The sequence below is a fragment of the Motacilla alba genome, chromosome 4 (assembly GCF_015832195.1).
Source record: "Motacilla alba alba isolate MOTALB_02 chromosome 4, Motacilla_alba_V1.0_pri, whole genome shotgun sequence".
Taxonomy (NCBI): Eukaryota; Metazoa; Chordata; class Aves; order Passeriformes; family Motacillidae; genus Motacilla; species Motacilla alba.
In genome coordinates, this window is record NC_052019.1 from 25,332,320 (window position 1) to 25,360,134 (window position 27,815).

The window sequence follows — 27,815 nt, forward strand, 5'->3', positions numbered from 1 at the left end:
TGAATGTTTCTTCTGCACTTTAAATCCATGGCCTCTCTGCACTTGTGGCCACTGAGAGGAGATTGGTCCATGTTTTACAAGTCTCTAACTCTATGAGTGAGGTGTGTTCAACTTTGATGGGGGAGCTCCAGCACTTCCAGTGACCTGAGGGAGTGCAGGCCTCAGCTCTGTCACCCCTGCCTCTGTGAAAAAGAGTCTGGGGACTACACCAGCCTGTGACCTGCCCTCTTGTTGCCTCTACTGCAGAAGCAGAACCTACCAGCAGATATGACAGGTAAATGATCATTAAGTGTCAGGAGTTTGCTTTTTTTTTTTTTCATACAAAAGCTGTAAGTATGCAGAGTAAGAGCCTCCAAAACTTTCTCACTAAGCCATGGCATCAGAATATGAAGAAACATGAAGAAACATATGAGTGGGAATCATCTGTTAGACCTGAGACCAGCTCCATGATGGACATTTAAATTGCTATTATGTGACTCTTTACAAGCTTCAGCACTCCATTACTCATAACTTAGTGCAGGGAGGCTTTCAGGACACTGTTCCTCTCTGCTGAGATTCTAAGTGCTTTTGTACCATTTGAAGTAGTGAAAAGTCACACACGTGTGTGTGTCTGTGTGTATTGCATGTTGGTACTCCATATTGCTTAAAACTGTACAGTCTGTGTTTTATTAGAGGATTTCAGCAAGCAGCCTGGGTCATAACATAATCATCTGTTAGGTAAAAGTTGCTTTGGGGGTTGTTTTGTTGTTGTTGTTTGATTGTCAGTTTTTTTGGTGTAGTGGCTTTGAGGTTGGGTTTGTTAGTTTTTTTTGTGGTGGACAAACAGCAGAAATAGCTGAGGGCATTTGCTGTGATTACTTGCTGCCTTTTACTGAAGGGGAGATGAGGGTCATGAGTCTTTCATAAAAGCTTTAAAATATTAATTGGCCATAAGTAAAGTAGTGCCAAATGAAGGGTGGAAACACATTGTGCTCCCTGTGCTTCTCAACAGTTCAATGTTCCCCTTATTTTATTTTTTTTTTAGCACTGAAAACGTCACAATCACCTGCTTGCTTCTCCACTTAGGCACAGCATGATTTGACGTTTCCATTTTGAAAATAAGCTTTTTAAGAGCATTTCACAGGTGCCTTCCACATGTCACGAAAGGAAGCACAGCATTTACACTTCTTTAATTTTAAAACAAACCGAAAGAATCACCTTCAACTGCCCCAAACTTTGTAGCTACATCTAGAACAGTCTTTACTCTGATTCGCAGTATTTGATGTTTTAATTTTTTTTCTTTCACAACAACCACACCTGTGCTAAACATTTGTAGGAGGCTGTCAGCCACAGCCTTTGCTGATTATTTTGGCAGCACAGTGAGCTCTGGTCTGTGCCTGGACCACAGTTTGAGCTGATGTTTAGCCCGAGCTGTTTTTTCCACAGCCCCACTGGCCGCAGCACAGGGCAGAGGACTGGCTGAAGACCAGCTAAAGCAGAGAACCCACTGCTCCCACCAGCCCTGGCTCTTGGCCAAGGCTAATGGGCAACTTCCAAATGTGACTGTCTTAACAATGTTCCCATCGCTGAATTTCAGTGTGAGTTTTGTATTATTTGTTCCTGTTTTATTCTGATTATGTTACTCTTGCCCTCATGGTCCTAGCTTCCTTTTGCAGTGGAAAGGTAAATTTTAACTGTTATAAGCTTCTGTCTGCTTATTATTTTGATTTCAGCATGTGTAAATGTTGTTGAAATTCTGTACACAACTTATAAGAGATTTTTTATTTAAAACTAATTGCATTCCAGAGCAAAATTATAGAACAAAATATGTTCAGATTGCAGATTTGATTGCAGCTTTAGTTTTTCAGATTTCTAAGTTCAGAGTAGTTGTTGGCAGCAGTATTCATAGTAATATTCTGTACTGGAAGCATACACACAGAAAAAACTAAAAGTTGTACAGTGGTAGTAGTGCCAGAATCTCCACAAGTACTGCATTACTAACAGGGCTGCTAAAAAAGTCAGCTAAGGATTCAAAAATGCTTTTTGAAGTTTATTTTTAGGCATTATTGCGAAAGTTATAACTTGTTGCCTCCATATTATCGTTTAGTCTCCCTAAAGATTAAAACACATTTTCAACAGAAGTTATTTGGAAAATGATTGTAAATTTTTATTAGTACAACTAGAAAGAAACACAATGGCTTGACTGAGTGGCATTGCTTCCATTTGGAGGTACAGCTGTGGTAGAAGCAAAACCAACAAATGTTACCTTACAGTGAGGCTACACCTGTGGGACAAAACAGCATAACTGTGATCAGAACCATTGTGTCAGCACACAGGAAAAGGCTTGATACAGTGGAAGGAGGAGCATGTTTGCCTATTTCATGTGCACACGTAAAAAACCCAGTATAAAAATACATCTATAAAATTACAAATTTCCTCTTTACATGGAATGTTGTGTCAGACACAGTCGTGGGAAAGGATAAGACCCAAGTGCTCCCTCCTAGAGCCATCTGGGATGGAGTTCAGCCTGGAATTTCTTCAGACGTCCCATATAGGATGGGCCTGCACCTTATGTTTAAGCAGGACTCTGCCTCATTTCCTGGGAGGGACTGCTTAGAAACTGGTGGTAGGTCAAATCCAGGTAATTAAAATGTGTAGTTACATGTTATCATTTGATAATGCTAATATCTACATGAATGGTTTTATGTACTCTGGTGCTTTACAAAATTCAAAGCTGCTAACCATCAACCATATCTGGTGGAGAGAAGCCAGGCTGGGTTGCTTATTCTGCAGCAGCATCTCTTTGGAAAATACACCTGGCCAGAACCACTGTGACACCAGCCAGCTGGCTCTAATGACCACTGGGCCACCTTCTCCTCAGGGAATTTTTGAACCAGCTCCAGGACTCAGAGCTTTTCTGCCCTACAGCCACAGAGATCCCAGCCCCAGAGGAAAGCTGAAGTGAGGACTGAGAGCTCCAGCCTCGATGTCCTTGAGGCAAGGACATCGATAAACTGCTTCAGCTGTAATCTACTTGCACTAGATAAACATGGTCACAGCTGCTTTCTCTCATTTATAGCTGGGGCAATAAGAGTATTTTAAGTGTTATATCCTTAAAAACCCCAACAATCAAATTGCAAAGCCTCAAAGAGTTTTCCTTCTGAGCATGAAACAGTGACTGAATAATCACTTAAATAGTTTCAGAATCCATAACATAAATATTGAGTATTTATTAATATTCATGTCTACAGTGCAGTCTAGTGTGACTAATGCTCTAATGTTAGCAGTGTTTAAGGAGAAGATTCGGAGATAAGAGATAAACCTTTATGAAAGCAATAGACTTATGGAGATGAGTTGCAACATGATTCATAGTACCTGAAATGTCCATGTGTTTAGGTCTTTTTTATGCATTTTTCCTCATGCAGCAGTCATGCTATTGACAAGGCCCTGCTGTGCTGTCATGGGGCCACGCCAGAGGTAGCAGAGAGGATTAATTGTGTGCCTTAGGCTGGAGGGGGACTAGGCACAGCACTGAAAACACAAATTTTAAATGCACTGTTCCCCAGTGGAATTTGTCCTGTAATCCTCAGATTCCTGCCTTGTCCTGTTCTGGCCTCCTAAAAGCTGACAGCTGTGCAGGACATCATCTACAGCAGTTGATAGGACACACTTTTCCTCTAGCACCATAAAAAGTGCCAAGCTCCATTATAATCTTTTCCAACCAGATTCTCTTGGAGTTAAGTGGAGTTAAGGCTTAGTGTCTTACTACTGCACAGAGCACTCCACATCTGGCTACCAAGCACTTGAGCTGGGCTCCTTGAGCCTTTGCTGGTGAAGCTGTTTTACTTTGCTTCTGGTATTTCTAATACTCATTTGAACAGAAGCTGGAATCCCAAGCCTTCTATCAGTCATTTTCTTTCTTTTTTTTTTTCTTTTTTCCCAACTGTTTCATCTTGCTAGTCATAATTAAACTTTAAATGCAAGGTACAAGAGGAGACCTATAAAAATCAACCAGTCCCCAATATTTGGGACGGTGCCCACACTGCATCCTTTTCATTTTAAATCTGCATTTTCCATGTCTCACAAGATGTCCAAACTAGCTGACTCTAAAGAGGGGAAACCATTGCAGTGGTATTGGCAACCCTCTCAGGTTTTTAGAGGGCTGGAGATGGTCAGTGCATGCTTTGTATGCTGAACACATTATACAACATGAGGAGGAAAGCCAGTGGGGCACAGGTTTGATAAATGCACTGATCAGTGTAGTGCTGCTGAGATACGGGTGTTTCCTGGACACATTAGGACATTGGAAGCTTCAGAAGATTAAGTGCTAGAGGCTGTCCAAAGAGTCTGAACAATAAAGTTTTGGTCTCTAGTGTCTCTACTGGTAGTTATGGGTCTGTTGGCCTGCTGGTTCCTCCATCACCCCAGAGAGATGCCCAGTCTGGCTCTGGGAACAGAAGCTGTGGAATCAGGACAGTACAGGGTGCCCATGCAAATTAACCACCCTGAGGGACCAAATGCACTAGCTCAGGCACCCCAGGAGCATATGGCTACACACCTTTGGAGACCTGCACGTGTGCTTTGATGTGTCCTGTGCCACGTGGATGCACAAACCCATGAATGTCTTCCACACCCTCCAGCATGTGGTATGGCCCTGTCGAGAGTTGTCCTTGTGAATGTATGTCCTGCAGTGCCACACGAATGCACAAAGTTCCTTCCTCATCACAAGAAGTGAGTGAAAACGCATGTGCTATTAATTGAATAGTATTAAAATAGGTTATTTTTAAAAGTTTTTCTAGTCTGTGCTACTGCTTAGTTTTAATAGCTGAAAGGCAGAAAGTGGTTGGATTCTTTTCTTTTAAGCTTTTTGCAGTGGTGCAAATTTTAGAATAGCACCACAACACAGTTAAAAGAAAAGTCAACAGTATTATTATTCTATCACAAAATATATTCATGAGCAGAGGATTTACCGGTAACATACACTGCATATTCCATAGCTCCACAACAAGAATAGACAGAGCTTGAAACTCCTTTTCACAGAGTTTCTGGACTGCAAAACCTTCAGTGTTGAAGAGCTGATTTCTTTTTTCTTTTGTCTGTCAGCACAATTTTTACCATCTGGAGTTAGTTTAGCAGAAAGGTGTGGATATATATTTGTCTTTCAATCCACTCAATAAAATGCGACACATTACTGTAAACTCCAGGTCCCAAAACCTTGGAAAAACAGACAGAGCCCCAAGATGTTAAACCAAACAAAGTCCAGCGCCCGGCAGTATGCTCGCACACAAGTGGTCCTCCACTGTCACCCTGCAACAGGAAAGTTAAAAACAGTCTATTACACACGTGGCCAGCACCCATCATTAAAGCTGTATCACACTTCCTACAGCCATCTGCCTTTAGCAGATAACTCAGCTGTAAAAACCTGCTGAACTGTGTCGCCACACGCAGCATTACCAGTATTCATTACCCATGACGTTTGTACAAAACATAACCTGCAAATGCTCATACAAATTAAAAATTTAACTAATACAGATAAACCCTAGAGTCTTCAAGCAGCATTTCACTAGCATGAAGATAGGTTCTTTACACCAATATTAACAATAATAGTAAAAGCTGGGTTAAAGTATAGTAAATAGACAGCTGTCATTCCTAGAATATATAAAGTATGCTACACCTAATTAACATCACAGTATTTTGATTTCTAAAAGCAATTTTGTTTCTGGAAACTTTCTGTTTCTTCTTACAGAGAAGCCTACCATGCAAGAGTCCACAGTGCCAGATTCATAGCCAGCACACAGCATCCTGCTGGTGATGATTTTCATGTCAAAATATGACTGGCATTGTTCTAAGGAAATAATGCGAACCTCTCCTTCTTGAAGCTTGAAAGGCACTGAAAAACAGAATTACATGTTTACTATACACAAATTCACAGATACTTTCCTATTATGACTCCATGAGGTATGACAAACATTTCCACTGGGATACATTTTAAATATTGCTCTCGATATATGTATTAAATGTAAGGAGCACAATGTGTTGCATTCTGGAGTAGGACTAAGCACACAGGGACTGGTGTGACATTTGCTGTTTATTGAGCATTCACACCTTGACACGCTGCAGTTTGTGACTTTTAAGATGGGGGCAGTAGTGGCTGGAAAATAGTAATGAGAGAGAGGTGGACAACAGGTTTGATTCACTGTTCCAGGGCAGGACCTCCCTGTTTCTTGGTGTCTGTCATGGTAAATCTTGGTAATAATCAAGAGCCATTTTGGTTATGTTTGAGTAAATTTGACTTACAGAATGTACCAGGAAATCAGGATTTGAACCTAATGAAATTATTGTAATATGTTCAACAGACAATAGAAGACTTCTTCCTAGTCTAAGCAACTGACTGAGCTCAAATTCTAATCAAAGTTGTTCAGCCTAGGGTATGCTGTACTAAATGCTATGTAGCCATGGTGGTTTTTGATGCTTCCTAGCATAAAACCTTTAAAATAAACTCTGACCACATTAGAGAACAACAACAACAACAACAACAACAAAAAAACACAAAAAACCACCACCATATTTACCAGTCTGCAAAAACATTCTGTCAGAGTTTTTTTTCTGACATCATATAGAGATATTTTAGATGGGTAGAGATGCTAGTAAACAGCTGACCATTCACATATCAAATTATTTTTTATCACATCTAAACTGGCCACTACAACTGAAGTTCCACTGAAGCAGCACAGAAAGGAAGATTTCCTTACCCAGCATACGGAAAAGCCATCCCTAGTAATTACTATAATAATAGCAAAAAGCTATAATAACTGCAAAGGCAAAAACACAATGGCTAGTGCACTAACAGTGTTGGGGCCAGGCTAATTTGCATACTATTCATGCAGAATCATTTTGCCTGAACAAAGATTTACATAACACAACAGTTCTTGTCAAGGATTGTGGCAGCCCCAAAACAGAAAACACACTAACGTTCTATTCACAGATACAGAAACAACACTTGTGATTATGGAATAAATTGTCTCACAAGTACAAAATGATTCATGATCCTGTTCCTCCAGCCTGTCTGCCAGTGCTTCCAGTGCCTCCAGCTGAAGGCTCTGAGCTAAGAGTGTTTGCCCCACACTGAAGAGGTGGTACCTTTGCAATACTGTTGTGACTGCAACTTAGATGAGTAAAATCATAACTAATGTGGGGGACTTTCTTGATAGAAGTTTCCAGATCCTCAATATTTTTAAAAATCGAGTCAGTGTCTAAGTATTAAGGAGCATAAATTGAGGCTGCTGCTTGAAAAAGCTAGGCTATGGTCACAGCTTGATCCCTTCAAGAGTAGTTACACTTCCCTAGTATTTACTAAGATCCAGTAATAGTATAAATGGATAAAAGTTTGTAATATTATCACTTGATTAACTCAGTAGAAGAATCACATGTTTTTCAAAAGTCACAGAAAGACTCTTACTTTACAAAAGTCACAGAAATATTCATCTTACTTTTGTTGCCCATGTGTCCCCAGCCTGTGATGTAGCAGTAGGTGTCTGGCTGAACCAACTGGTTCTTGCTGGGCAAGCAGACAGGTCTTACATAGCTTGTCTCATTGATGTCCTCATCTAGTTCCACAATGCTGATATCATAGTCTACAACTGCTCTGTTGTAGCGTGGATGGAGGATGATGGTCTTCACTAGTCGGGTCTGCATGAAACTTGATGGGTGATCAAGATTGCTGATCCCAAACACTACTTTCCAGACAGCTGCACTTTCTCTCCTTTGAAAAAAAATGGTGAAATTTCAAGTCAAGGTCTTTCTTTTATGCTAAAATACCCAAGATATTTTTTCTCCCTTTATGTACCCTACACTTTACAAAGCATACAAATACTACAAGATGAAAACAAATATTTATGCATTATTCCTTACAGCAAAGATCTGAGCAACACAAGTCAATGCTTTCCATTTCCCTCCTGCTTGTAATCAAACACATTAAAGCTCACACCATCAGAAGATATGTAACCATGTGTCAGTTGCTGTATTAAAGGCTGTCAGAGTCATCCCTTGGATCCTTCCCAGTGTTAGTTGCTCACATGCTCAGTGGTGGGCACATACAAATTTCGCTGGGGTGAGAATATTGTTCAGCAGTCTGCTGCTGACAGCAGTTAAGTCTCACTGAAAACCCTAAGGAGTCTCAAATAAGCAATTTTATTGTGTAAATTAAATATTTTATGATAGCCATGGGAAAAATCCCTTATTTATTGAGCATCCAGTCTGTGCCAAGTATACTTTCTATGCCTAAGATCAAAGGTTACTTTGACTCTTAAATTTTTTTTGAGACTCTTTTGGTAAACATACAAAACCACAAAGCCATGATACATATGATACAGGGGGGAACACTGAACTATTGTCTGTTGAGACATCAGAAAAGGCTGGATTTTATGGAAGGCTTCGAGGCTGTAATATCTCAGTCCTAACTAGTCACAGGATTAGTTGCGGGTTCTTTGTGGTTTCTAATTAGTCTGTGATGCTAAAAGCTCTCCAAAAAGTCCATTTTGCACAACTGCTGAAAGACAACTCCATGTAACTAAGCACCTTTGACAGGACTAAAGCTTATTCAAAGCAGTGCAAGTAAAAGCATGCAGAATTTCAGGTTTTTCATAGTGCTCAAGAGAATTTTAATTCCTGTAATTTGTAAAGAGATTCAGTGCTAAATCAAGACTATGTTTATCTTAAGAGCTGGATGAAAATTCTTGCATTTTGGACTATAATGACCATTTTAGCATCATGATCAGCTTGTGAGCTGCTCCATAAAGTTACAGAAATCAAGAGCTGAGAATATTTATATACTATTGTGTTTATGACCATTGTAAAATAGCATTGCCTACAGAAATAAGTAGTCAGCCAGAATGCATTGTCCTACACATAAAAAAAAAAATTAAAATGTTTTGGGTGCTTTAATGTAATGCATTTCAAAATTATCTTGACAAGACTCCGGGGACTATAATAAGAAAACTTGAAAACAACACAATGTTAATGCAGCTCTTTCTATTTATGCTCTCTACAAGTATTCATGGCTATTTGTATTGTTTTTATGTGGTCCTTATGTTTTGTATTCCAAACTTCACATGAGTTTCACAAAATGGAGCATTTTGCATAAAGGACCAGAGCACTTTAAAATCTCTTTATATTGCTGTCTTATTTGGTTGGTTTGGGAAATTTTCAAAATACTTTATGTCCAAAAAAATTCGTGACATAAAGAATGATCTTGCTGATGATATATTAAGCTTACAAAAAAAAGTTCTTACAAATGAAGAATTTCAAGATTTCAGGCTTCTGGGTACATCCCCCCCCAATCTATTCAGAAAGGGAGAAGAGAAAAAAGTTCCTGTAAGTTCTCAGTCAATTATTAGACCAGAATATCTTAGTACTTTATGGTCTTTAGATTATAAATGAGAAAGAAACTTGTTAACAAGTTATACTCTTAACTCACAGGGATATTATGCAGCTCTACATGAGGAGTAAATGAACAGCTGCAAAATGTAGTGGCACTTTTTCTGCATTTGACAAAACTGGGAGAATTTTTACTTTATAATGTGACAGCTGCTTTGCTTATCTTTCAGTAATGAGAGGAATCTTATCCAGGAAATTCAGTAGCAGTCCAATATTGCTGAAGAATCAACCTCTGTCCCACCCTTTATTTTAGATCACCAGAAAGTGTTCTTCCAAAGGACAGGAAATATTCCAGCAGTATATTTAAAAATAGATAGAAAAGGAAGAGAAATTCCTTCTGTACCCAAAATCTGATAAAATACAGTACTCTTGTTTGTATTACACAGGTTTAGCACACTGTTCGTTTAGAAGGACAAACACCAAAGAACTTAGTTTTTCAGAAATAAAAAGATAAAATTTTTACTGAAAAAGCAAACGACTAACACTATGAAGAAAGAAATATCAGTTCAAGAGAATCTTGCTTAACATAGAATTTCTGCTGCCTTAAACACAAAGAAAGTGTTCTGTGCCGTTTAAAATAATTTCCAGTGAGCAAGCACCAGTTTAAAGCGGGATTAAGTAAGCATATGCCAGAGAAGTACTTGCAAACTACAGCAGAAAACACTTGTTTAAATTTTCTTTAGAAACCAAATTAAAAAACTTTGGTACACGACAAAATAAATCAGGTACTAAAGCTCCCTCTGAAATCTGTGGTTCATCAAAAAGAAATATTGGTTAGCACCAAAAAGTTGGCAATGATCAAAACAATTTGATTTGTAAGACATGTAAACATTGTCTGCACTCCAGACCGTCCTTCCAATACGGCCTCTGACACCAGGCGGCTCTCAGTTGTTAATGCTGACTTTTTAATGACTGCAATCTTAATAAAAGAGTGGGCTGTATAAAAAGAAAAGGCAGTGACTTCAATATGCCATTTGCACTGTGAGTAAATACTCAGTTTTTCTTTTTACCAATGGCCACAGCATTTTTTCAGGTCTTTTCTACAATGGTACAGAGGATGATTTTTATACTCATGGCGAGCTATAGAATTAGTGCTCTGGTCTTCTTCCTTTTCCTGTTTCCTGCTGAAAGTCAGGGCATCTTCTTTTAGCTTTCATCAGCAGAGATGCCAGCAATGAATAATAAAACATGTGAAAACCTAAGCTGATGCTGGTTTGTACCTTTTACCTTCTTTTTTAGCCTCCTAAAACCAGGTCTCTTTGGCTGGCCGTTGTGCAAAGGTCTCCCTCCACCCATGCCCCATGTGTTCGCTGGAGGGAGAAGAACTTGTTAATTGAGCCGCGCAGTATGCGAGCAGTAAAATGTCTGGGCGCTCTCACCCTTCGAAGCAGTGTGCCACGGTCAGGACCCATCTCCTGGCGATGAGAACGCAGCCGCAGATGTGGCCGCTGGGCTCGCTCTGCAGGGAGCACTGCCAGGGCCAGCGGCCCGGCCGGCTGGTCCTGCCGCCCAGGATCCGCTTGCTCATGCGGGCGGCGGGGCGGCGGCCGCACTCTGCGGGGACAGCAGCGTTAGTGGGCACCGGCCGCAGCACAGCTGGCCACGGGGCGGTGCCACAGGCGTGAAACTACGCTAAACAACACAGCAGATGAGGCAGTCACCCACCGAGGCAAGTCACCAAACCGAAGTGTTTGACGCACAGCTGTATCAAACACTGAGCCACTTTTTGCATCCCTTTGGATCAAAGGACTTGCTCTCCGGTTATTAATCTTGCTTGAAATATTAACCAAGACGAGTTTGGAATCCTGACTTCCTTTCCCTCAGATTTCTTGATGTTTTTTTTTCCTTCTAGCTTCTAGAAGGAAAGCCGTTACTAGCTGTTACTAGCTTCTAGCTAGTATCATGTATCGCTGGCTGGGGGGCTACGTACAAATTACGAACAGGGTGGGACTGCTGAGGAACGTGCCTTGAGCTGTTTCATTTTCCAGCATCAGTCTCATTACATGGTTATGACAATGGCAAGATGCCATCAGCTCACATCCCAGGCAGCAGACAAAGAACTTAATGTTACAACTTACTTTTGAAGTTTTTTGACCAATCACACAAAAGCATATTGACAGTAGTTCTATCCTATCACTTAAAGCACACGTTGCTTCAGTTAAAACAATGCTTGCTTATTTCAAATACAATACATGCTTGTGAGCCTTAAGATATAATGCACAGAGCTCCATTATTAAGCTTAGAACTTCCTAATATCTCTCTAGATATACTTTTCTTAATGAGTTATTCTAGACAAGCGTTAATACACAGACCATTGTTCTATTTGTCCTTACTTTTCTACTTCTTACCTATCTCATGGCTACTGCTTAGCTCTAATCACAGTTTTGCTGTCTCTGAGGCCTGCCTTTTGCAGCCTTCCCAAAACCCTCTGATTTTAAGGATTCTCACAAGATGTTTAGCCTACTTTGTATTATCCAGAAGAATTGCTCCTGGAAAATCTGCTCAGGATTTTAATAATAAGTTTTTTCTTAAGTCAGGTGTGAGGTTAATGTCATGCTGTTCACTCAGCTACACAGCAGAAAACTCACTTTGCCTGCAGAAATTACTAAGGGAGAGTATCTGAAGATCTGCAGACTTTCTAGTACTTTGTCCAGTACTTTGTCCATTACTGTCCATCTAGTACTTTATAAACCACTTTGACTGGAAATTACACCAGACTACCACCTGCCAGTTACAGCTCTAAAATAATCCTTCACTTTTGTTTCACTTTTTTTTCTGGATTTGAAAGATGCCAGGCTTGTTATTTATTCTGTTTATACTCAGTCTAATTTAGTGAACAAAAGAACACCACCAGTTTCTGCAACTGGCATCCCAAGAGAGGATATGCTGCCATTGCATGTATCTGGGAATTTAGTGCTGAAGAAATAAAATGGAGCAATGGTTTTTTGCAACTTATAATTCTTACTGTGTTAATTTAACTTCATAGAGCAAGCAGCATATGTCAGAACAAAATACCTACAACGAGCTTTTTGAAAGCTCCTTTGAGCTTTTGCCTTTCTCTGACAAGTAGCAAATGTTTTGATTAGTTTCCCAAATTTAGCTCCTGTCTTGTAATTCCTTTTCCCTGACTCAAGCTACTTCATAGTTCAAGTGTTCTTCAGCAAAGCTCTTCTCATCTGTAGAACATGGTTTCATCAGAGATGAAGAATTTCTGCATTTTCAAACCACTCAAAATTGCACAACCTGCTGTGCCAACAGACTGGGTCCATAACTTTCTGCTTCAGGTTCTTCTGTCCTCCTGAACGTAACAAACAGATCACGGCTTCAACTCCCAGGCAGATAGTCTGCTAACCACTCTGCTGGTTAAGGATATTTTCTGCAGGAAGTTTTATCAAATTACTTTCTGAAACCTAACTGCTGACAGAATTCCTTTTGTGGTATCAGGAATGGGCTACCTTACCACACAGCATCCTATTGAAAATATAAGAAAAGCTGGTAAGACTTAGTAGGGGAAAACAAATCCAGTGCAAAATTAGATGTTGCAGAGGTCTAGTAAAAATTTCAGCATTAATCCATACTAAACATCTGTATTTTTTTAAGTGATTTAACACATTTTGAAAAGTATCTATTTTATAAGCACTTCTCTCTTACCTTCTTTAGTGCAAAAGAGAGCCACTTTGCTTCTGCTTTGACATGTCTGTCTAAATATTGAAACAAAACATGGTGGAAATCTCATTAATTGATTCATTTTGGTAATTTGAAAATCAGCACAGGTATTGTATTCATTGCTGTAATCCAGCTGTTAAAAATTCCCTCAAACTGTAAAAAGACACTCAAGGAGCTTCTTATGCCAGATGATCCATGGCCTCCAGCATCTGCCTGAAGAGAATTCAAAATATCAGTTCATCTTTACAATACATTTCATGAGTAGGTGTCATATATTTTGCAGACTACCTTGCTGTGGTGTGGATCCAGCTCTGAGGTCAGCTGGGATGCACAGTCTGTCAAGTTCTTATTTACAGCACCTGAAAGCACAGATTGCCAGTCTCCTCTTCCTTACTCTCAAAGGACAGGATTTTCTTTGAAATACCTTTGCTAACAGATGATCTTTCATGCCCTAAGAGTTTGGCTCTTTTAAAAGACTCCAGGAAGTCTGCAGAAGTAGGTATTACAACAACAAAAACTTATGCTTTCTGTTGAAAATCTCCAGGTAAGAAGAGAAAGAACTGGTTTTTTTTTGTCAAGGGAGGACAAATCACAGTTAAATCAGCGAGCACGACTGCACAACTAGCTGACTGCCTTTTAATTTCCACAGTTTTTTCATTCCTACTGTGTGCATGCTTTTCTTAGGCGGGTGCAGAGCTGAATACACAGGTCATTTCTTTGCCAGGTAATTCTTTGCAGACTTTAATCCCAGCAGGTAGGTAGTATCTTTAAAATTGCAACCACCTAAACAGAGGCTGCATTTCATGGTAAGTCATAGATAGTGATGTGGGCAAAACAACAGTGTCAGCCAGCCCAACAGATTACCTTGAATCTGGAATTAAACAAACCTTTGTCCCTTACATTGAATATACCTCATTCATACACTGTAAAAATCAGTCTATTTCTCTTCTTGAAAACCCAGTTCCAAAATTATTTTCCTAGAGATAGTAGAGATAGACAACTAATTTCAGGGAATTAAATTTTGTGCAAAATTTTGACAGGCAAAGAAAAGACATGGAATATAACTGAGACCAGCCACGCTCATATTTTATACTTGTTTCTTTGAATCACCATACAGCCAGCTCTAAAGAGAAAACTTTTAAGCTTTTGTGTGTGCACTGCCTGTGCTGTGCTGTTCCTCCTATCAAAACTTTATGATTTAGTGGTGTATTTGTTCGTTCTTGGCAAAGTTCTCATTAATCCAGAAGCCTGGCAACTCCTTTAAGCATTCAACATACTCCACAGCACAAATGTTTTCCATGCTGCAGGTGACACAGATGAACACACCCAGACTGCAGGGCTCAGGAGCACTTCCCAGTCATCTGGACTGGATGGATGCCTGATGCAGCCAAAACAAAAACAGCCTCACCCTTCATGCACTCTTCCTCCTCAGCTTCTCACTTCTTGTTATCCATTTTCTGAATTCAGGGGAACTGGAAGATCTGTTTCCTACATGTATCTTTCATTTATGCTCTAGATTTATCAATAACCCTCATTACTGATGCTTTCCCTCCTTTAACCTGCACTTTGGGCAAAACTAAATCTTTTGCAACTAGAATTTGTAACTCATAGGCTCCAGATCCATTACTTCATTCGTTTCCTAGCAGACCTCTTTCAAAAATGTCAAAAAGTACCTTGAAATGTCTGCTTTGCACTTTAGTGACTGAACAGAATATGGCTGTGGATCTGCCTTAGCATCTGGTCACAACCCAAGGTGTTTATTCTTGTATTACTCTGGAGAAAAGCATTTAGATACTGTTAGGCTAGAGGAAAAAGACAGTGAGAAAGGAAAATCCAGGAGTTAAAAAGACAATTTTCAAGTATTGTTCTGTAAAGGTCCTTCTAGATGAAAAACTATAAATTAACTTAAAGGAATGGGGAAAATACCAACGTAAAACAAAAAAGGTACAAAATTGAGATGTGAGAAAGTAAAATTAGGCCCTTGCAGGCACAATCTTTTTAGTATTATGCCACTAGGGAAAACTTTGAGTCTAGAAAATAACGGAGCCAAGCAAAAGAAAAGTAGATTTCTTCCTCAGATTTTTGTCTTCATGCATATTGTATCTCTGCAGTTACCCAAGACAGTCTTCTTGTGAAACACAAGGATTTTCTATGGAGGAAGGATGTTCTGAAAGCTCCTGGGCATTTCAAAGAGAATAGGAAACCATGAATCTGCTTTCTGAAGAATGCAGTTGCCAATGGGGATTAGGTGGCTCTCCCAGTTTTGCCCTGGATTTCTAGTTCACTGGCTCGTCAAAGTCACACTTTGAATGTCTCAACCATGAAATCCTGGCTTCTCATTGATAACTACCTGTTCAGTTGTGTTAATTAAAAGGAATATACCATCATCTGAAGCCAGAGCTAAGGAAACCTGCTTGAAGTGGATATAGCCTCTACTGAAGGGGCTGTGGTTGCTCCAAATGAATGAATCCAGACTACACAGACTGCAGAGGATGGTAAGATGTTGCTGCAGATTTTGCTCTGTAGTACTTGCTGGACTTTCTTGCTCAGCAGAGATTTAATGAAGCTGTTTGGTGCAGGTGCTTCAAGGTTATCACCTCTGTATCACTCCAATGCTCTTACTCTACCAGAATGGGGCCCTGAGGATTCACAAAATGGTCTCAAAAGAGACTACAGTGGTTGTAGGCACTAAAGTAGTTGTAGAATGTATCTTACAACTTACATGAGTATGTGCTGGGATTTATACACAGGTAGCATGGGAAAAAAGAGCTTACCAGAGAGTTTGTCATCCTGCATTGATAAGTGACCACCCACAGCAGTGAAACAGGTCTTTTTTAACCTGTTACTTACCCATTCACTAGAAGTGCATGTAAAGTGGATGCATTTTTATTCTTCCAGTCTGAGTGCAGATTCAGCCATTTTTGGTCCTTCATTTGCTCTCTCTCTATTACAATTTCTGTTTTGGATGGTCCTCTGAAACAAATGAAAGACATTGATAGAACTTCTATACAGTTTTGAAGGTGAAGAGGGCCTAATATACCTGTTTACTCTAAAGATACACGTCTGAGTGATATGGCAAAGCCACGAGTGGCAGATACACAGCTAGGTGAATGAAATCACCCTGAGAAGCCAGGCCAGTCAACATGACTGTCACATTGTATTTCCCAACAAGAAGGAGAATTGGAATCTGGAACTGCAAGAACCTTCTGATGGCATTTACTGTAATGCACACATTGATACTGTTTCAACAGTTTCTTGGCCTCACAAAATGAAAAAAAAAAATCTTCATATGTGAAAGAGGTAACCAATAAATATTTTATTATATTCTTGTCATTGGAAATCCATTAAAATTTAACAGTAAAGAGCAGTCTAGGCCTTGTTAATAAGACTTGAGAGTATCTCTTAAGTCCAAGCTGCCTGCTTTGCGAAACAGAACAAATCACTGGTGACGATGCCAAACCTGTTCCTCTGCAGCAACCTAAGAAGTATGTGAGAGTTAGAATGGTTCACCATGAGACATTTTCATATATCCACTTCCTCAGTCTGGTTATTGCCTGACAGACTCAAGAAATTGCTATTTTATTAAACCTTGACTGCCAAATGGAAAAAATAGAGCATTTCTAAATTACTTTACTTGTCATGCAGCTTTCCAGCACAGGGCATTCATGATTAGCCATCAATCCCATCAATGACAAGGACTTTCAATCAGTGCTCCCCCTAACACCAGCCAAAGGACAAATTCTAAATCCTAATTCATGGAAAAGAGAATGAGAGAATTTCGGCAAAACTGTGACGTGTCCTTAAATTGGCCTCTGAACCCAATCTCTCATGACAGTACCTGGTAATGCCAGCCAGGATATTAGTCTGTCTTTAAGTCCAATTCTCAATACTGATTATATTTATTTTTTAAAAAATCTTTACAAAACACCAACATTCTTTATCCACTTGATTGCACAGACTAACAGAGATCAAAGAATTCTATTTTATGGTAAAGTTGTCAGTGTAACCATATGGAAATATTTTCAACACAGCTGGCAGAATAAACCAAACTTTGGGGTCATGGCCCTGGACACTGCCTGTTACATGACTTATTTTTCAGAACCTTCTCTGGGCATATTAAGCAACTATCATTCCATGATCTACTAACCAGAATGTGCAGGCATATGTTTGCTGCAAAAAGAGTTTTCTTTCTCCGTGCCTGCTTTTAGAATACACATAAAGATCTGCTCTCTTCCATATCTCCCACCCTTTTTCCTACCAAACATATGCAAACCTTTTACTTATGATGACATTCTGCCTTATCAGCTCTGAATAATGATGTTCACCAACTCATAACTGTGTGCAGTGGTATTTTACGAACTTGTAAACAGTTTCTGATCTATAAAATATGTAACTCAAAAATGCAAAAAGGTGTGAATATCATGCCATTTGATGAATCCAAATCTATATAATTACCAAATACCAGATTGTTTTGATGAAATCTGCAGTTCTGGATAACAGATTACAGTGATGCTACAATCAGAATTAAGAAGATATGTGTTTCTAAATCAAGGTAACAACCTACAAAACACTTATACCTGCATGAAATTTCATCGCTATTTTACTTAAGTAAAGCAAAAGTCGAAAGATCATACCTATACTTTTTTCTTTGGTGGTGTTTGATATAAAACACTCAAAACCAGGATACCTTAATTTACATCTTTAGAATGGCTTCTATAAACATTTATGTTCCCCCCTTGATGCTGCTTATAAAAGATTTTCTTTTAGATAGGCAAGGGCTGCCACTTGTCTCCTTTCATCTACTTAATGAGAAATAGCCAGAACGAAGGGGAACAAAGACCCTCATGTCTAGATGAAGAAAGCTGGAGACAATGGTTAGCATTGGTGTAGAGACCAGAGCATTCTCAGAATTGCTAGAGAATGAGAGAGCGTGAGCTAAAAATCTTAGAAGTAAAGATTCAAGCTGGTGAGAGTTCCTAAGTGTGAGACTTTCAGAAGGGCTGCTGGACCAGGAGCACACATTACACCAGGACTCTAAATCACTCAGAGGAAGTGGGGCAGTGGGTACCCATTTCGCCAGCCCCATCCTGTGCTCCAGAAACACAGCAGCCAGCAGGTTCTACTTGGTCCCTCTTGGAGCTGTAGCACACATTTTCTTCTGAGTTTCTAAGACAACAAGGTTATATTTTGCTAATTACTTCTAGACATCAAGCTACGTCTTCAAATTCAAAAATAGCTCTCCTGCCAGTTTTTTAGTTTAGTGGCCTGTTGAAGATGCAATACCTTTCAAGATTTCAGGCCAAACAAATAAAGAGTTTTTTTATTAAATGCTTTCAGAAGGCTCCTTTACTTCTTTGTAGTTTTCTGTTTTCCCCTTTGGTTTGAATATACCACAACCGCTTTGCTCAGAAACTTGGTGTGGATTTTAAATTAGTGCTTTTAATTATTATCTTTACTGGAAAAAGCAAAACTGAAACAGTATTTGCAGACTAAAACCATACATACTGGAAGACAGTGTGCAGTTTTGAGGTACATCGGTTTAGGACAATATTTAGAAACTGGAAAGGATCACACAAATGGCTTTCAGATTTTTGAGGGGCCTCTGGCACTAACTCTTAAGGAGGGGTTGAGGGTACTGAACTTGCTTATTCTTGTGAAGAGGAAGCTAAGGGGCAATTCAGCAGCAACCTGCAACTACTTGAAGAGGAGTTAAAACATGACTGAAACAATTTTTTCTCAATAGTGCTGCATGATAAAACATGGGGAAATGGCCTAGACCTACAGCTTTGGAGACTCACAGCACACAAAAAGAAAATACTTTTTCATTAGGAAGGTGAAGCAGCCCTGGAACAGAGAGCCCTATCCATCAAAGTATTCAAGACTTGGCTAGAGAGAGCAGTGGTTGAACTGATCCCATTTGGCAATAGGTCTGCTTCAAGTGGGAGAAGGACTAGATGCTCTCCAGATGCCTGTTACAGTGAGGATTTTATGGTTCTTTTGCACAGCACAATCACACTGTTGTGACCAGAGCCTATGATGAAGAGCTGAATCTTACAGAAGGCCAACAGGTACTAGATCAGACTTTTCACACACCAGAGCATATTTTAACATTACAGAACAGCCACTGAATCACAGAATCACAGAAATAATTAGGTTGGAAAGAGCTCTGAGATCATCAAGTCCAACCAGTATCTGTATGTAGATATCTGAAATACCTACATTACTTCAGAAAGTTTATTAATGCTATCTGCAAACTTAAGACATTCATACCAAGGTAACAATAATACACACATTTTGAGTGGTGATTTTTTGACCAGATCCCTCACCAGATTCACAAAATAAATTATAAATCCTATCTGCATCACATGACTTTATAACACCTCATGGTGCTATTTGGATTAGATTATTTGCATACTCAAGTATTATTTTAAAACCCATGTGGTTATGAAAGTCTGAACAGACCATAAAATTTTAATTTTCTCTTGTGTCCAATATCTGCAGTAAATCTTGATAAGCAGAAGAGGTGCACTAGTCCTTTTGAGCTCAAACTGCTCAAACTTAACACTCAATGAATAAATATTTGGGTTCCTGTAGTCTCAGCCTATGGGCTTCTCCAAGACTCTGGGAAGTTCCATATTGAAGTAAGTTTACAACAGATGCATAACAAACAGCAGTGTTTTGTTACTTTTTTTCCCTCTACATTTGAGGTGATAGAAACACCAAGTTTAGTGGCATAAGACCAGTGTGACTTTCACACAGATTTTTATTAGGTCCTCTGCACTGCTTTCAAGAATGAAATGGGATTTGGACCTATGAAAAAATTCTTCCACGAGACTTTCTGTCACAAAACTGTTAACCGTGAGAATTCAGCCAAAAAAATCTTATGAGGCCATCTGATCCATTCTCCTAATTTCAAATAAGATCAACCATATCTAAATTCTCTCTGGCAGATTTTTGTGCCCCCTGTTTGTACATAACTTTAATGATGAACAATCCTCAGCATTTCCAGTCATTATATTCAATAATTTTTTTTAATGTTTATTCTAAATTTTCCTACTTGTCATTTAAGCTCATTACTCTTTTTTCCCTCGGAAATGGATAGCGGTTTATTCCTGACCTTCTTCATTTTTCAAAGCTCCTATAACTCCTTGCCCCAAATGACCAATTCTCATTTAGTCCAAATCTAACACAAACTGAATACCACAAAGTGATTACACATCTTGGTTAATTCAGGCCATTTTGCCAGCCTGTCAAAAAATTTTTGAATTCTAATCTTGTCCTCCAAAATGCTTTCAGATCCTCCCAGCTTGATGCTGAATGAGAAATTATCAGGTGTGCTCTCCACTCTATCATCTGAATGACTCACAATACCATTGTAACCTCCCAGACACACTGGCATGCATCTAGCCCCCCACCAATACATCTTTATGGTCTGACAATGAATCACCAACATTCCCACATCATTTCATCCCTGTTCATAGCTCCTTACTTATTTTAAAAGTCATTTCACATAATGTGAAAGTTAAAAGTATATGACATCTACAGTTTTCTCCCCATCCACAGTGTCTCTGGTATTTCAAGGAACAAGTTAAGGGACTCTGACATGATTTGTTCCTAAAAAATACATTTTGACTGTCATTATGACCCTATACTGCTGTAATTTGTTGGTAATTCTGGCTAGGAACGTGGTTTGTAAATATTTGTATCTCATTCTTTTATCCTTCTCAATGAAAGATGACATACCAGTTTCCTACATTCTCTATACTTCTCAAACCTATGGCTACCACTACTGTCAGCCATACTGCAGACCCACCAGAGACATAAATATTAAATGCTCTTAGATGATTTCAACCAAACTAGCTACTTTGAAGAGCAGTGTATAACTCATTAATTTCTTACTCTAACCCTCTTTCTTAAGTCTTTGCTATCTTAGTAATGTAATATGATTTCCTAAGGTTTCTTTGTGGTTTTGTTTTGAGGTTTTTCTTACTTTGCCTTTTTTTTTTCCTGTATAATATTCCTGGCTTTTCTCATTTCTCAGGACACTTATGGTTCTACACCAGTTCTTGTTAAGTTTGATCTACATGTTCACTCTCTCTAGAATTCCATTTTCCATTTCAGGTCACCCTACAGCTTGTGCCTTAGCCAAGTCAGTCTTGCTTCTTCACAGAAAGATATTAATCTAGCACAACTCTAATACACTGAATAAAGTCTACATATTTTAACATTGGTCTATTATTGCTCCAATTTACTGGAACAGCCTTCCACATCTACCACAGCTCTATTTTCAGTAAATCTCAGTAATAAGTAATTAGTTGCCATTCTTAAAAAATTAAATGAAATGTGAAAAATTTGCCATCTTTCTACATCATCTACAGGATTAACAGAACACTGTGGCCACGGAAAACATTAATAAATTCAAGGTATGCTAAGAGTATATTACATTCTGTTGAATGGATCTAGAAATCTAGATTGAATTAACGAGTTGAATTAACAAATACTTCCTCTTTGGCATGGAATTTGTTTCACTAAATGTCATGTCTATTCTTGTAGAAAATGAAGTTTCATTCAGAAGTTCAAATTTATTACATGGGTATTACAGAAGGATTCTGGGTTTTGTTTTTGTCAGGTTCTTAGAGCAAATAAAACATTAGCTGAGCTTCCATTATTCTTCTTACAGAAATAGTTATAATGTAATAAAAAAACCAAACTAGATCATGTGAAAACAAGAGATTGTTTGTCCAGCAGCTTGACTGCTCAGTTGTCCAATATTCAAGATCTTTATACCAAAGACATTGAGTGAAAAGCACCAGGAAAGACAGAAAGCCAGGCAGCAACAACAGACTTGCCCACCTCTTTCATAAGTACATGAACAGCAGATGTTAGAGGAGAGGAAAGAAGGAAAAGGAGCTGCTGGTTTCAGTGGACCACCAGTGACACAGCCTCCAAGAAAAGGAGCAGCAGGCACAGGAAGAGATAACAGGAGATTTTTAAAAACAAGTAACCTGGTAGACAGCTGCAGTTTTACCCTGATACTAGACCAGAACAAGCAGGTGAAGTAAAATTCCCCTGTACTCTGCTGAGTACCAACTCTTGAAATTTATTTTATTTGCTGTATCATCCTAGTGCAGCCAAGAAAGACAAATTATTCCACTATATTTTCCAGAATGACAGAACAACTCCACTACTGCCTTTATCAAATTTCAGAGCCGAGCAGACCATGCTTTTATGATTGCCGTTTCATCAACAAAGAATGTGGACTTCCAAGTATATGGAAAGTGGGTTTCTTCAATTGAACATGATGACAAAATACATTCTTCCAACGTTCTGAACTACACAGTACATCCTCAGCAGCGTAGCCTCTAGCACACACCAGGACAGATGTGAGACTGATTGCTGTTCTGTTCCCTACATGTGTTAACAGAAAAACTAATTGCCAGAGACTGCATTTAAATTCACTGTAGTGAAATCTGGGACTCAGTCAGAAGTCTCAGAATAAACTTTTATATCCTGACATAAAGAGGCAGTCAGATTAGGTGGCATGATAGTCCCATCTGGTAGTAAACTGTGAAACCTAAGACTTGAGCATTCCCATTAAGCTCTCAGCATTACAAACAAACAAATTTAACATCTTTTGTACTAGAGGAAAACATAAGAACTGCTAAGAATACATGTTGCATAACTTGAGCACCAGCCATCATTAGTCCAAAGCCTTTCAGACAATGCTTGGAACTTGTGGCTTTGTGTGATGTTGCATCATGCATCACACAACACATTCCATGAGTGGTGCTATGAAAAACTGGAAAACCACATTGTCTGTAGAATTGTAACTGAAAAACAGCCAGCAAAACTGCTTGCATTTGGTGAAATGGGCAGAATAGAATTAACTCTTCATGTTGCTTCAGACTGAAGGTTTATACGTTCCAAACAGACAGACTGCTATTCTGTAAAATGTGTTACCACTATCCATTAAATTAACCTAACTTTAACCACTATCACTTCAATATCTTCATTTGTTTTTTCAGATTAATTTAGCCTCAAGTATTAAAATATGCTGCTTTTAAATAACTAAAATATCCAAAAGCTGTTAGAAAGACATTGCCTTTATATTTTAAACATTGCCACATGACATAGTAATTGGGAGTTTTTATTTGGCAAAGCACCAGACAGTTATTAGTTTGCAGAGCTTTACAGAAAATAAAAATTCCAAAAGCTATCATTTATTGTAATTCCTGATCTAAGGCATTAATAAGTCTTCAATTTGATATCTCACATGTGTTATTTTTCTCTAAGTATAAACAAGAGCACTATTAAAGCAAAATCAAGTGTTGCTGTAAGTAATAATTAAAGAAATTTGCACAGCCACAAAACTGAGTTGTTCTGCAGTGTGCTCCAATGTGGACAGAATTTGTACATTCACAGCTTTAATTTTCTGAAGGAGTAAAATGAAGTTGTTCCCATTGGGAATACTTGCAGAAAAGCACTGCATAAAATATTTCATATTTATTTAATAATTTTTTAATGTAAAAAGGAGATGTTTTAACATTATTTGAGTTCTGTGCAATATACAGCCTAATTTACCTGCACCCTCAATGGTGAGTAGAAAGAACTTGTTTAAAACACCAATACTGTCAACCTCTCATTCAGCCATTCTTGTTATAAGTCAAATAAGGTGTATAGGACATAAATGCCAAGAGATGAAGTTCATGGCTTCAGATCAGATTACACAGTGGCATGAAATTCCAATTATATAGTCTTCCATTTCACCATATAGAAAACATTAGCCTCTGTGATATTTTCACTGAATCCCTATGCAATGTTAACAAAATTATTAAATAGCTGTATTGCTCAAATTACTCCTTTTGGAAATCAGTTCTGGTAATGCAATATAATCTTTGTTCTTCTTATGGCTTTTTAAAGCTAATTTACTGTAGTTTTGGCAGTGCCATTCCACAAAAACTTGAAGAATAGCTAAGAAAATCAGGCTTCAGGTGATTGACAAAATGGAGTATTAAGAAAGGAAAGACAAACACTTATCTGGTTTTCTAAAGTACTGCAAAAAAGAATTAGAAATTAGTAGTTGAGAAGTTGTAGAATTCAGAATTGAGTTTCCAACTGCCTTGACACAATTGCCTGTCTGTCCCTACTAAAAAATCTTGTAGAAAAAATAAGTTGTAGAATATGTCACCCTGTTAGAAAATGGAGTTGTGAGATTTAAGAATAATTTTTGTCTCTTACGTTCCTTAAAAGTGTAGGATTGGCAACACCTGTTAGCAAGCATCAGTGAAGAAGCAGGAAAGTGTAGGTTTCTACTCATGCTGATTTCAGCCTGGGCATACCTCTGAAAAAAGGAGGGAATCAGAGGTGTTGTGAAAGTTGAATCCATTTTCATTTTCCCAGCAGCAAGCATCATGGGAAAGAGAAGCAAAATTTATGTTAGTACCAATGGCAAGGTGAACATGAGTCAGCAGTGCCCTGGCAGCCATGAGGGACAACTGTGTCCTGGGGGGCAACAGGGACAGCATCACCAGCTGGGCAGGGGAGGGGATTGTCCTGCTCTGCTCTGCTCTGGCCTGGGGTGGCCTCACCTTGAATATTGTGGGCAGTTTTGGGTGCCACAATGTGAGACATTAAACTGTTAGAGAGCATCCAAAAGATGACCATGAGGATGGTGAAGGGACTGGAAGGGAAGGTGTATGAGGGGCGTCTAAGGTCACCTGGTTACTCCAGGAGGGTAAGCAGAGGGGCAGACACTGATCTCTTCAATCTTGTGACCAGTGACAGGACTCAAGGGAATGGTGTGAAGCATCAGGGGAGGTTTAGGTTAGGTAACAGGGAAAGGTTTTTCACCCAGAGATGGTTGGGCACTGGAACAGGCTCCTCAGGGGAGAGGTCACAGCATCAAGCCTTTCTGACTTCAAGAAGTATTTGCACAATGCTGTCAGGCACAGGGTGTGATTGTTGGGGTGTCCTGCACAGGGCCAGGAGCTGGACTCAAGGACACTGATGAGTCCCTTCCAACTCAGTATGTTCTACAATTCTATAAAGCTTTATTAGGATGCTATGTAAAGCTAAAGCAAAAAGATAATGCAAATATTATCTAGCTACACTAAACTAGATAGAGGAGTATAAAATTGCTGTGTGTTAGAATGGCAGGCAGTCCAGTTACAGGTGGTCTTCACTTCAGGGCATCTGTTAGAATGGATGCCAAGTATCCCTGCAGTGCCAGACTATACAGAGTACATTAAGTGCAGACTCCCTAACACAGGGTCTTTATCCTCCTGTGTACTTTGAGAGAGGTACAAATGATGTCAGTTTGTGTAGTGGAGAAAAGCAAACAGAAAAGACACCTCTTAATTCACACTGGCAAAAGACAGCCTTATATACCATCAGATTTGCCTCTTCCCAGTAAGAGACAGCTGTGAATATCAGAGCAGCTGAACTTGATTTTTATCCAACAGTTATATTTTGCATCAATTATTCCACAATTTACTGTGCATGCAATAAGACTTAGAGGCTATTTCTTTTTCTGAGTTCCACAAAGAAACCCTCAACAGTTTGTTGTCCAGAGACGCCCAAGTTAAACAGATCCACTTGTCTAACTTACAGTATTTATTGCAGAAAGCAAATAAATGAAGATGTTTTTCCCTCTATTTCCTAAGTCTGCTTTAATTCTTCAGGAAGAAACAGAGTATTACATTCTTAGCCTCAGCAATAACTGTTAGCTCATGTACTGAGCCCTGGCAAAACACTCTTAATAACAATTGTGCAATATTTATAAAGTGGTGAAAGTGTCTAGATTTTAGTGAAATTCTGCCATAGTTCACAAAATTTCGTTACCTCTTTTCTCTGTGAACCACTTCCACACTAGGTCTAACATTGTAGTGATCAATGATAGTTCACATCTAACTCCAGCACTCCAGTTGTCCTAAGAAATTCATCAAAGCTACAAACTACTGACCTTACCCTAAACCCATCTGATTGCAGGCCAGTTGGCTTAAGTCTTCTTGCCACTCATCAGCACAAACATGGTTATCAGCAGCTGACCTGTGAATGGTCAGGAGCATCAAGGAATTCCTGGTTTTGGACAGTGTAACTGGAAAGAAAAAAGGAAGAAAACTTCAGTATTATTTCAAATAGTTTTATAGATAGAAAACTGAAAGCATACAACTGCATTCAAGATTCTTCCAAGTTGCTGGCACTTTTCCTAGCTTTACATGCTGAATAGCTATGCAATTTAAAACCAAGGCAAGTGTGGTTATCAGAACCTTGCTAAGAGTGAACAGCATAAATACTGAACAGCAAAGGCATCGAGAGGGTAAGAACAGACCCAAATACTTTTAATTGACCAGCACAGATTCACATGGGTTGCTGATAGCCTTAATTTTTATAGCCTTAATCTAGTTAGATAATCTAGATAGAAAGACCATCACCATTTCTTCTCTCTTAATCTGTATATTAAAATTTAGGAACTGCTTTTATCACATGCAAAAAAGATTCTCATAAAGTCCTTCCAAATCTCAACACCTTCTTAATCTCTCCTCTATCCACAATACGTTCCAGATTACACACATCATCGACACATTTTCTTGCTATATCACTTTTCTTGTCTCTTTCCACTGGACATTTCACACTGAGCTTATGCTTTCTCTTCTGCCCACTTCCTTGCACGCTTTCCCAACCTCACCCCAGTCTTCTCTTCACTAACGAAGGGAGCACCTCTCCACCACTGTATTCTGAATTCAATCACCAGTGATTACTACCATCACCCAAACACCACTTTGAGAAGAAACTCACCACAGTCCCATTCATCTGAGCTGTCACTGCAGTCTGCCTGCCCATCACACCAGAGTTCACGGGGCACACACTCATGGTTGGCACATTCCAGCTCACTCTCGTCACAAAATGCTGCAAAGACAAAAACATGCCTCCTCCTGAGAAAGACACGATCAAAGTGAAATTCACATTGAGATGAAAAATAGAACAGGGTGAAGACAGATACAGTCAGATTTATGGAAAAAGTAAGTGAAGCAGATTTGCAACAAAATTCAGCATGGATACCACTGATGCAGAAGGTGGTTGCTGCCACGCAGTGACAGAGGGCATTGCAATTCAGAGCAAAGGAAGAGTGTCTACAAATGCAAGATCTGGGATTACACAGTATCATTTGTGGTCTTGTTATATGAAACCTGTCTAAGCCCCTCAGAAGCTGTAAGAGAAAATACTGTTCTGTGCTTTTTAGCCCACTGATCCAAATTTGTTTAGTTCTTCATGGTTTTTGAAAAAAATATTTTACCACAATGAATATCTCATCCACAGCAATTATATATTAATTTTTGAATTCTCCTTTGCTTTTGAAAATTATGTATTTATTTTTATCTCCACTTTGGAGGTAGAGAACTGCTGAAGTGATAGACATGTTCCAGTTCACAGCTGGTAACCTTACATATGGATTTCCAGACTCTGTTCAGTATGGGAACCACAAGAGCTTCCATTTGTAAATGACTTTTAGTTCTCCCTCAACAACCTCTCTTCCAAAAGGCAGGTGTGTAGAAGCACAGTACCTTCCTCACTAACACCCTTCCAGCTTCTATAAACCTCATCATTAGGGAATTCTGAGAGCTGGGGGAGGGCAGAGAGGGAGAGAATGCATGGAAGGGAGCTGCATTCAGCTGTGCCCATGTGTGGCTGATGTACAGCATTTTTCCTGCCATACAATCCAAGCACTTATTTGC

General features: G+C 39.1%; 1 protein-coding gene across 2 annotated transcripts in view; it reads right to left on the reverse strand.

The window, feature by feature from the left end:
• Positions 1–1,746: 1,746 nt before the first annotated feature.
• The window catches only part of CORIN (corin, serine peptidase), a 118,064-nt gene continuing 91,995 nt past the window's right edge, over positions 1,747–27,815 (reverse strand). For both annotated transcript variants that reach the window (XM_038134464.1, XM_038134465.1), the window contains exons 15-22: positions 26,878–26,988; positions 26,047–26,176; positions 15,931–16,053; positions 13,066–13,115; positions 10,794–10,968; positions 7,470–7,741; positions 5,736–5,869; positions 1,747–5,286 (exon numbers count right to left, since the gene is read on the reverse strand). In XM_038134464.1, coding sequence (XP_037990392.1) covers positions 5,104–5,286; positions 5,736–5,869; positions 7,470–7,741; positions 10,794–10,968; positions 13,066–13,115; positions 15,931–16,053; positions 26,047–26,176; positions 26,878–26,988 — 1,178 coding nt within the window. In that variant the 3' untranslated portion in view covers positions 1,747–5,103. The remainder of the gene's footprint in view (positions 5,287–5,735; positions 5,870–7,469; positions 7,742–10,793; positions 10,969–13,065; positions 13,116–15,930; positions 16,054–26,046; positions 26,177–26,877; positions 26,989–27,815) is intronic.